General features: G+C 35.6%; 1 protein-coding gene across 1 annotated transcript; it reads right to left on the bottom strand.

Moving 5' to 3' along the window:
- Positions 1-674: 674 nt before the first annotated feature.
- Positions 675-6224, bottom strand: hsd17b10 (hydroxysteroid (17-beta) dehydrogenase 10). The gene is made up of 6 exons (XM_067447314.1): positions 6078-6224; positions 4801-4965; positions 4516-4680; positions 4197-4325; positions 1694-1802; positions 675-1200 (listed from the first exon to the last, which is right to left on the bottom strand). Exons 1-6 carry the CDS (start codon positions 6099-6101, stop codon positions 1010-1012), a joined length of 783 nt encoding a protein of 260 aa, XP_067303415.1. The 5' UTR covers positions 6102-6224; the 3' UTR covers positions 675-1009.
- Positions 6225-11680: the final 5456 nt, after the last annotated feature.

Genomic DNA, 11680 nt, shown 5'->3' with positions numbered 1-11680 from the left:
AATCTAAAATCTATATAGAAAATATAATTTATCTTTAAAAGATTTATATATTTATCTATTATTATATATAGTCTTTTAATAATATGATTGCAATAAAGAACTATGACGATTCTATCATAATATAAGATCATATGCAAAAGTCATGAACCTCCAGTCCTGATTGTCCAAACAAGCTCAATTCTGCCCTCTGTTGGTCCAGCTATTCACTGTACTGACACAAAGTGCGAATCATTTATTCTTTTCTTTTTTTTTTTTTTTTTATATATATGAAAGTATTAGTCCATATATAGAAACAAATTATTCTCCATTCAGAAAGGGTTTATTTTACAGCAAAGAAAATAAAATAAAATAAATGTTTGTATCATATTTGTTGTTCTCAGCCTCTAACACATTTTTCAAAAAGCACCTCATAAGGTTTTATATATATATATATATATATATATATATATATATATATATATATATATATATATATATATATATATATAACATTATTAATTTTAAGTCACCTTGGTTGAGAACCACTGATAGTATGGTGGCACACTCACAAAGTATGGTGGCAAATTATGTCTTATTGATCATCTTGCCTGGAGCTTTATGTTTGGTTCACTACATAGTATACACTTGATACGTGAGCTTTTCTACAACTGCAAATATTAATTCATTATAACCCATCCGGTTGTGCTTAACACTTTATTTTACACAAAAAGATAAGTGGATACAGAGACATTCAGTTTACATGACTACAACTTTAAGATGGTATGAACAGTCATTAGTTAGACCACGGTCCCTCAGTGGCACAAAAGTGCACTCAGTATATAAATACTAGACAAATTCAAGAGTATCAAAATCTACATGCTTTCCAGTGATTTAAACACCCATGAGAGTGGTAGCACTTCCACTAAGGTACAAAGTATCCTGACTTTATGCTTTATCAGCTTCTTCAGCCACAAAGCAGTTTGGGGTATTTTAACTGGAGTCTTGTCCACTCTGTTCTCATTTTTTTCCTTCAAGGTTGCATGCGAATGGCTCCGTCTAATCGAATCACCTCGCCGTTGATCATGGGGTTTTCTGCTATTGCAGTCACAAGATGCGCAAACTCAGCTGGATCCCCCAGACGTGACGGGAAGGGCACCTGTCTGGCCAGGAAACTCTGCACTTTCTCAGGTAATCCTGCTAGAAGTGGTGTGGCGAACAGACCTGCAGGGGAAGAAGAAAAGTAACAAAAGCTCAGAGGATGTAAATTCAACTTTATTTAAATAGCACTTTTACAATGACGATTGTTTCAAAGCAGTTTCACAGTGTTAAACAGGAGAATATTGCAACAAAATTCAAAAACGTTCTTGGGAAAATCAGCTCAAAGTTATCAGCTCATTTCAATTTATCATATAGCAACAATGTGGGCAGATTAGTAATACAGTTGATACAGTTAATTTAGTAATGAATTTTCTTTGGCTATTTAGTTGAAAACTTTAGTTGAAATTTTAGTCCCCAAACTGAGCAAGTCAAGCCAAAGGTGACAGTAATAGAAAAAGTAACAGAAATGTAATGGAGAAGGTAAGAGAAAGGCATATTCAATATTAATGAATTAACTGTGTTAAATGTATAAGACAAACAAGGTTAAAACAATGAATTATGATGGGACATGATGAGGACATCATTCTGTTCAGAGATAAAATGCGGGGATGCTGACCTGGAGCGATGGTGACCACACGGATGCCCATTGGTGCAAGGTCTCGAGCAATAGGAAGTGTCATTCCCACAATCCCACCCTTAGAGGCGGAGTATGCAGCCTGACCCACCTTTAAAAGAGAACAAAACCTGTAGTGCTGCAGACAAATCTGAAGTTCAAAAGTAAGGGTCGGTAGGAAGTATTCTACTCATCAAAGCTACATTTATTTGATCAAAAATACTGTAACAACAGTAATATTGTGGAAATATTATTACAATTTAAAATAAGTTTTATATTTAAATATATTTTAAAATGTTATGTATTCCTGTGATGTCAAAGCTGAATTTTCAGCATCATTACTCCAGTCTTGAATGTCACATGATCCTTCAGAAATCATTCTAATATTATCCGGATTTTTCTGATATGCATTTTATCAATGTTGTTTGTGCTGCTTAAATGTTTTGTAAAAATTGATAATATATATATATATATATATATATTTTTTTTTTTCATGATTCTTTGATGTATAGCATCAGTATAATAGAAATGTCTTTACTGTCCCTTTACTGTTCTGGTTGAATAAAAGTATTAAAGCTTCACTGTGTGATATTTTCCCCCCATCTAGCGGTGAAAAGGTATATGACCAATATTAGTTTCTGTTCCTCTCAATTCTGATTTCGTTTTAACTCCTACGGTGGCCGATTTAGTCCAAGATTAACACGGCAATCCCCCTCTTCACATTCGGCACGGTGCCATCGAGTGTTAAAACGCAAAAGGCGAAGCTTGAATTTACGGGTATGTCCCTCTTTGGTTAACGTACTTTCAAGATGGAGGGGCAACATGGCGACCGGCATTCGAACCCCTCACCCGTATGTATTTTCAATGGCATATTATAAACTTACAAGAATACTTTATTACTTGAAAGAAGTAAATATGCATTAATGAGGACATATATTTTCAGTGTTGGGCAAGCTACTTGGAAAATGTAGTGAGCGAAGCTACCAGTTACTCTACATTTAATTAAGCTTCACTACACTGAAGCTAACCCCCTGGGAAATGTAGCAAGCTAAGCTACAGCAACTTGACAAAAGTAGTTTACTACATCTAAGCTACTTTTTATTTATTTAATTTTATATTGAACCCACTTAATTCATATCAATGCTATCTCAGTGATCATTAAAAGTCAAGCATATAGACACTTTTTTTTTTTAGTTATACAAAAACTGTCTGAAATCAATTCGTCAACAAAAACATGCGATCCAAAATATTAACAAAACCTATTGCACAAAACTAGGATAAGGGATTAAGCCGGGATATTTTGATGATCTTGTCATTTTTATGCAAAATTTAGTACACAGCTGTCATGTAAACATACCCTGAAGGCAAACTCATACCAAGAACGATAATGAAAGATAACTGCATATTAGTGGATAAATTGAGCCAGGATCACCAAAATATCCCAGCTTCATCCCTTATCCTAGTATTGTGCAATAGGCCCCTGTTGTTGAGAGAGAGAGAGAGAGAGAGAGAGAGAGAGAGAGAGAGAGAGAGAGAGAGAGAGGTGAGTGAGTGAGTGAGTGAGTGAGTGAGTGAGTGAGTGAGAGTGAGTGTGTGTGTGTGTTCATCTGTATGTGTATGATATGCATACACAATTGTGTGTTTGCATTTATGCGCAATTTAGACTTGGGAACTTTTGCATGACAAACTGTAAGTTAATTTACAACTCAACTTGTACAAAAAAGTCCAGTCCAGAAAGTACAGTAGCAAAATGATTAAGCCCTGCTCTAAACAGTACCAACATGGCAAAAAACAAAACAAAACAAAACAGCCTATGTGTGTCTCCCACACACATGAAACAAGTTTCAATCATTTATTCATTCATTCATTCATATCAAGAGGTGGCCAGGCTGGACCCCGATACTTTTAACAAGAGCTGTTTATTCAAGAGTTAATTCAATAGATTTTAAAACTTTGCCGTTTCTCTTTTGTCACCGCGCGGACGATCCGCGTGCAAAAGCGAATTGAGCGCTAGGAGAAAAAAAAACGTCAACTAGATCGCCTATCCCGTCTTTACGCGCTCACTGCCAAAGGAGTACTTTGAAAGGCTCGCGCGCGCATCTGTGCGAGGCAGAAAGGAACGTAGAAAGTGAAGTATATCCGCGTTCTTATCAGTTGTGTTTCCAATTTGAGCTTTATCCTCAGAAATGCTCGGGAAAATGTAACGTTAGCTTGTGTGGACGCTACCGCACTACTTGATCAACAGAAGAGCTTCGCTACTGATAAAGCTATTTCAGTGAGAAAACAGCGACGCTACCACCACGCTACTGAAAAATGTAGTTAAGCTAGTAGCGTCACTACTTGTAGCGACGCTACTGCCCAACACTGTATATTTTTGACAGAAATAAGTGTTTTAGCTAAAAATAAACTAAAAAAGTTACACAGTGTAGCTTTAAAGAAAATAAAATAAAAAAAGATAAAACTCTTACAGACCCAATCTTCTGAACATTGTGTATGGCTGTTATACCTGGCCATCATAAGCAGCAACACTGGCTGTGTTGATGATGCAGCCTCTGTGTCCATCTGCATCAGGCTCATTTTTTCCCATCTCCCCTACCGCCAGTCTGATCACATTAAAAGTCCCAGCGATGTTCACCTTTAATAGATCATAACAATATTCATAATTCATGCAGTAGTACCATGGAAAAAAGACTGATGCTTTAGAAAAATTACAGTGACAAATGACAGTTACTTTGGGATATTTAGAAGTAATAGTCATCAGCTGTAGTCATATGATCCAGTGGCATATGAGGTTCACTGTGAATTGTAAATAAAGGGAGGCTTACAGTGATAACACGAGTGAAATCCTCCAGACTGTGGGGAAGGTCCTTTTTAAAGTTGTACGTTTTCACAGCAACAGCTATCCCAGCACAGTTCACCGCCAAGTCCACTTTGCCATACTTCTCCTTGGCCAAATCCACAGCCGATCTCACATCTGACTCCGATGTGACCTGAATGAATAAAAGCCAAATCAGAGGGAAAGAACATTTTCAAAGTCTTCATTGTGATCTGCAAGAGAGCAAAATAGAGTGTGCAATGCAAAAGGGTGGTTAATAATAAGCGGCACTCACATCAGTTGGTGCAAATGCACATCGCTCCCCAAGAGCAGCGGCCAGCTTGTGTCCATCTGAGCTGGGCAGGTCTAGGATCACTGCGCTGGCCCCCTGACTGATGAGCCGCTCCACAGTTGCTCTCCCCAAACCAGAGGCCCCTCCTGTCACCAGACCCACCATACCCTGTCAAAGTGTCAAAATGCCTGTTTTTTTGGGATGTATCCTCATGAGTACAGTCTTAAATAAGCTAATAACGCTTAAATGAATGTAGAGCTGGGAGAAAACCGCATGTGTATCGGATCAGTGTCAAGTGGATCAGGTTTTAAAGTGACAGTGGCCCTAATATACCTGGGCCTGCCTCCTGTGTCATTCATGTTAATCAAAGAGAAGAAAAAATGGAACATCACTCGCTGCTCTAGACTGAATAAACGGTTTATCTCTCTCTCTCATATGTAATTTATACAATGAAAATAATGCAGTTATTTTACACTTGATTACTCGATTCAATGTCTGTATTTCCTAAATATCACTGTTATTTATTTGTTCTTTTATTACTTACTGTCTGTCTTTAATAATATTTTAACTTTATATTAGTTAGGTTCATATTTTTGTGGTATAAAAATTGGAATTGAGAATCGTGAAATGCTGGTGACATCACAACCGTATTTATTCAAATACAATGTTACAAATAACAATAACTTACTCATTTAATCCCCCCAAAATCTGAACGCATCCGATATCAGTAGCAATTTGTATCTGTGATACTGGTCTTCATCCATAGTACTTATGAATAGTAAAAAGGTTGTTTTTACATTAATTTGCAGATTCCAATGTGAATTTTCTATTACACTATAAAATATATTACACATTCTAATGTTAGGTACCAATAATGATAGATAGATAGATAGATAGATAGATAGATAGATAGATAGATAGATAGATAGATAGATAGATAGATAGATAGATAGAGTTCATGGTTCAACAGTAATACGTTATGTTGCAAAACAATGAGGTTGACTGATAAAATAGAACAAATAAGAGCACCGCGGCATTATCGCCATTGTTTCAAATATTTACCTATCAGTCAACTCGTTACTGCACAGAAGTTCCATTCAACTAACTTAGTTAGCAGTGAGGCTAGAACTTCAAAATATTATGAAAAGACGTGAAATGCAACCACACAACGACGTAAAAATGAACTCGAGTAGCAAAGCAACCTTGACATTTTGAAATTATGGACAGATTACTTTTTTGAGACTGTACATATCTATTAATTCATTACATTTCTTTCTCACCTTGACACATCTGATGTTCGCCATATTTACAACCGCTTGGGTACCAGTGGTGACGTCACCGCGCAACGTAACCTCACTTCAGACCAATCAGAAATACGGAGACGACGACACCCTTTAAAGCGATTGGCTACCGTTCATTTGATTGACATCTTCACAGGAAGTCACGCGCCACTCATTAAAATTTTAAGGTGTTGATCCGCTAAAGGTAGTCTGAAGAAAAAAAAACGAAATCCAGTTCTCATACATAATAATTAATTATCAACAGCTGGAGAGAGATGAGATAAATGAGTCTATTCAGTTTACTCCTATAAATAACAGCAGTTATTATTAAATAATAATAATATTTAACATAATTAAAATTGATTGAACATAATGTCTAAACCATCAGTTTACACCTCTATAATAACCAAAACATAAAGACTTCAAATGCATGAAATAAATTAAGACCTTCAGTTATTTACCATCAATATATTTATTTGGGGTCACCATGAAATACATTTTAAAAATGTATGGAATATTGCAGTATTTATTATAAACGATTCATTTATGCACATCATTATTTATTTTAACTAAAGTATTCTTTTAATCTTTAATCAAAATAATTCTAATGAAGCGACATCTTGTCTAATGCAGTTTACTGGCATGAGGGCGGGGCACCTGTCACTCGCATGACATCACAGCAGTAGCCACCCTATATTTTCTCTCATTTGAGAAGCTGTTTCACTTCAATATACATCACAATAGGGGGCTAAAACTATCACAACTTCTGTTTCATGCAGACTTTAAGCTATTGTGAAGTTCACAGGAAATCATGGATTCTCCATAATTTACACTCTCAGAAGAAAGCGCACAGCACAAAGATGCGTAAATTCAGCTATCCACTATCAAATGTTTGTGTGAGGGAACTTCATTGGTGCATCTGATGTGAGGGAGCAGCTGTGAGAAAGACAGTAGGCTGTATAGTTATCTCCCAGATCTGGTGTGATCCCAAACTATACAAACTACTACCTCATTCCACAGCCCCCATGCAGCAGCCCCTCTGTCTGGTACCCTGCAGGAGGAGACAGGAGGCAGAAAGACATGTCAGCGTTAGAAATAAATAGCTTATTTGTGCTATTTTTATTCTAAATTTAATGAACCACCATTGTGATTGCTAATATGATTTTCATAAATCCCACAGTTAAGTTTGTCATCATCCTTTAACCCAGTATTAACCTTGCTTAAACATCCACACCATGGGGTGTGGGCAGACTTCTAGCATATTTATTTTGAAATATGAGTCATGATATATCATGAACAACAAAGAGATTGCATAGAAATGGATCAGGATCTGGTGCTCTGCAGCATTTGATGTGATAAGGATATTGACACTTATATGTGCTCATTAATGAAGCTTATAGAGCGATGGCAAAAAAAAAAAATCATGATGCATAATATTGTTATGCATTATATATAATGCATAATACATTTATTACTGTATTGTGTTAGTAAAGATAATGCAGGAAGGGTAAAAGCAATGTATATAGCCTGGTTTAGTTTCACAGACAAGGCTTAAACCAGCCTTATTTCATTTAGGACATTTAGTAGCTTTTATAAAAGTGGGATTGAAAAAAACTACTGGTGTGAGATAAAACAATGGCACGTATATTTTAAGATATGCCAGTGCAAGTTGCTTTCAGTTAAAACAGGCCAAACATGCATTTTAGTCTGAGACAAAGACTTAAACCTGATTTGTGAAACCGGGGAAATGTCTTAGGACTAGTCCTTGAGTGAAATTAAGCAACAAATCAACCCACATGGACGACTTTATTACCACGTACAATATAGTACACACATATATAGTTAGAACGTGTACAGTATTCTCCTGGGATAATATAAATATTATTATTTGGAAAATCCAGTTTAAGCTAATGGCTAAATTTTGGAACATCGTATTCGTAGCTTGTTTCTCTGCATCCGTTGTTGCTTTACAAACTAACGTTAGAATCAAATGTTCCAAAAACTAATCTAACGTTACAATTTTAAACAGGATTTTCCAGCACGGATGTGAGTCTCACACATGCACATTTCACAAGAGCAAATCAACTGCATGTGAACTGAATGTTAGCAATGATGATGACTGTGCATATGGTGTATTAATATTGACATTATTATCATTGTAAACCATCCACACTACCCCAGTACTTTTGTCTTAGTAATCAACAGCTGGCTGGGGCTTGATAATGCACGTCAGTCCGATGTGTTTGAATCACAAGAGGTGTTTCAGTTGAATTGTAGACTGTCTGGCCTTCCGATTAACTTTATCAAGACGAGCTGAGACACGTTTGCGATTATTAAGTGTCTTATCGAGAAATTTCATCTTTAAAAATCAGATCGGCATCCAAACTAGATTGACTTAGCGCTTGAAATGGAGCATTTTGCCGACTATTTCAGAAAAATTATAGATCTACATGCATAATCTATTTAGCTTTTCTCGTGATAGAAAGATAATATACTTTGAATATTAAGAGTTATGCTATCAAATACGAAAAATGGCGGTTGCCTCACCAGTGCACCCGGTTTGATAATCAATAAATTGCATTCTAAAATAACCCCATCATTATTTTAAACTGAAATGTGTGCATGCAAATGAAAAACAAATGCAAATTGCTGCCGCCGTGTTCACAGTGACTGCGGCAATGTCAATTTAAGGAAGGAACATAGCGTTTCGCTCACCTGAGATCGCGACTGTACATGATACCGCCATCTTACATCACCACCAGCAAGAACAGAGATACACTATTGCTGCAGGCACGCAGATCTACCCCTGACGTGACCTGCCCCTTGAGTGATCCGATCCGCCTTCCTTTCACTTCATGAGCCATTGGATATACAATAGGTAATTTAGTGGACTACAAAGTGTGCAATTAACAACGAATGGTTGTCAAATGTTACTTGAACGAGAGAAAACTGCACCACCGTTTGAAAATGCTTGTGTTAACATTTTACGAGGAAAGCTGTTTTTCCTTTTTGAAATGGATTTAGTGACGTTAAAAGTAAATTTTAAGCATTCTATCGAAGTGTTTATAAATAGTACTTTGTCAAGCTAAATTTAAAAATGTGTTGAATTTTGCCATTCAATTTGCCTACATATTGCAATGATCCTTACAGTGCATTCGGAATGTAGCCTATTTCACTTTTATTTTAGCGTTTCACTTTTTCCACACTGTAAAAAATTATTTAGAAAAAAAGTTACCTGGTTGCCTTAAAATTTTGAGTTGATTGAAATTAAAATTTTGAGTTAATACAATGAAAAATTTTTGAGATTCGACAACCTTTATTAAAATATTATTAAAAGATTTTGTAAGCATATTGGGTAATAATTATGTGTGTGTTATTTCTGATGACGCAGTGAAACATGCCAAATAGTGCTATTTTCATGATTTATCACATTTTTTATGTGGTTCAGATACAAAAATATTTTGGGTTTCTATTTATTAAACTAATTTCCTTCATTGTATCAACTCAAATTTTTAATTTCAATAAACTCAAAATTTTAAGGCAACCAGGTTACTAAGTTAAACCAACAAAAACCACCACATTTTTTTACAGTGCATATTTTGTCATGTCACCCTTATTCCAAAATGGACTAAATTCATAATTTCCCTCAAAATTCTACAAACAACAAGAAATAAGTTTGTTTAAAATCTTTACAAATTTATTAAAAAAATAATAAACTAAAAAAAAAAAAAAAAAAATCACATGTACATAATTATCCAAGGCCCTCAGTTTAAAGGCACATGATAACATGCCTGGAGATTGTTAAAAAGGCATCTAAAGGACTCTCAGACCATGAGAAACTAAATTCTGTGGTCTGATTTGAAAAAGATTAAAAGATGTTTTGGCCTGAATGGCAAGCGTCATGTCAGGAGGAAAACAGTGAAGCATAGTGGAGGCAGCATCATGCTGTGGGGATGTTTTTCAACAGCAGGAACTGGGAGACTAGTCAGGCTCAAAGGAAAGATAAACGCAGTAATGTAAAGAGACATCCTTGTCTCCAGAACACTCTGGACATGTTGATGGCAACAAGAGTGGTCGATGGGATAATACAGTGCATTTAGGTATACATACTTCTAATAAACTATCCAATGGCAGTTATTAGAGAAGGTTGCACTAAAATGTTGCAATGATGAAATTAAAGTGAATAATTGCACAAAATTAAAAAATTCAAATGTTACAAATAAGTTACAATGTTAATGTTTTAATAAAAAATGTTGCATGTTTTATCTCAGTATTTCTATCAGTGTTGTATAAGGGTTCTTTATGTATAATGGTAATCTGATGAAACCGTGTTTAAAATGTGTTTACTGGGCTAAGATACAGAATAAAGTTGACTGTAGTAATATGTTGATTTAGTTCACAGCATACACAGTTGTGACAGACCATGACCATTTTTCTAAAAGGGATTACTGACGAAATATTTCCATGTCTGGGAAAAAGGGTAAATTATAAATGATACCCTGTACTATGATTCAAGTTAATGGTTGGTAATATTTGGTAATGTTTTTGAAAGAAGTTCCTTATTCTTGCCAATCCTGCAATTATTTGACAAAAAAACAGTAACACTGATATATTACAATTTAAAATAAATATTTGAATCTACTTTAAACATTTTTTTCCTGTAACACACAGCTGAATTGAGCTCATTGACTTTAGTGTCACATGATCTTCAGAAATCATTCTAGTATACTGATTTGCTGCTCAAGAAATATTTCTCATCAATGTTTAAAATAATTGTGCTTCTTAATATTCTGGTGGGAACAGGTATACATTTTTTTTCAAGATTCGTTGATGAATGGAAAGTTAAAATAAAAACAGCATTTATTTGAAATGTAATATTATAAATGTCTTTACTGTCACTTTTGATTCATTTAATGCATTTCTGCTTGTTAGTTCATGATCCAAGTGTTACCTTTACATTTAGAACTCAGAAGCTGAGTTCCCTTGCAACTAAAACACAGCAGTATAACAGTACTGTTCTTCTAGTACGCCGTCTTATAATTAATAGGTCTTCAACCCTGCTCCTGGGGACCCACTGTCCTGCAAAGTTTATTTCCAACCTGCTTCAGCAAACCTGCCAGTTTATTTTCAACAAGCAATGCAGATGTTGATTAGCTTCACCTGTCTTTGATTAGGGTTGGTGCCAAGTGGCAAACTACCACAATCTCTCTTGAAGCCAATACAGAAGTAATGTAATCTGCAATTCATACAGGCTTCAAAAGGGATCAGAATCTCATTAAGCCCCATGTTAAAATTCCCAACTTTACAGCAGGAAAAAAAAAAAACATGTTTACAGCCTGGTACAAATTGTGGTTTTGGCCTATACGGCTAATTTTGACCTTCTGAGGGGGGTGAATTTTTTTTCTAACTCATTCGTTTACGTTTTTTATATAGCCTTAAAGTTCTGCATAATTAAGGGTATGGTTACATTGTCCCTCTCGCCCCTACTTTACGCTTCAGAGCGGCTTCTCTGAATCCTATGGGTGACATCACGGACACTAAGTCCATATTTTTTTTTACAGTCTATGGTTGGTGCTAACTCTGCCGGACAGTGGGTGCCCAGG

This window comes from Pseudorasbora parva, chromosome 6 (genome assembly GCF_024679245.1).
Source record: "Pseudorasbora parva isolate DD20220531a chromosome 6, ASM2467924v1, whole genome shotgun sequence".
Lineage (NCBI taxonomy): Eukaryota > Metazoa > Chordata > Actinopteri > Cypriniformes > Gobionidae > Pseudorasbora > Pseudorasbora parva.
This window is presented reverse-complemented; position numbering and strand designations above follow the sequence as displayed.

Bases quoted from the DNA above. Each gene is read 5' to 3' on its own strand.
- hsd17b10 (XM_067447314.1), bottom strand. From the start codon at position 6,101: ATGGCGAACATCAGATGTGTCAAG. The intron at 4,966-6,077 runs GTGAGAAAGAAA...ACACTTTGACAG, and splicing joins CGAACATCAGATGTGTCAAG to GGTATGGTGGGTCTGGTGAC. The intron at 1,803-4,196 runs GTATAACAGCCA...TCTCTTTTAAAG, and splicing joins TTGCTGCTTATGATGGCCAG to GTGGGTCAGGCTGCATACTC.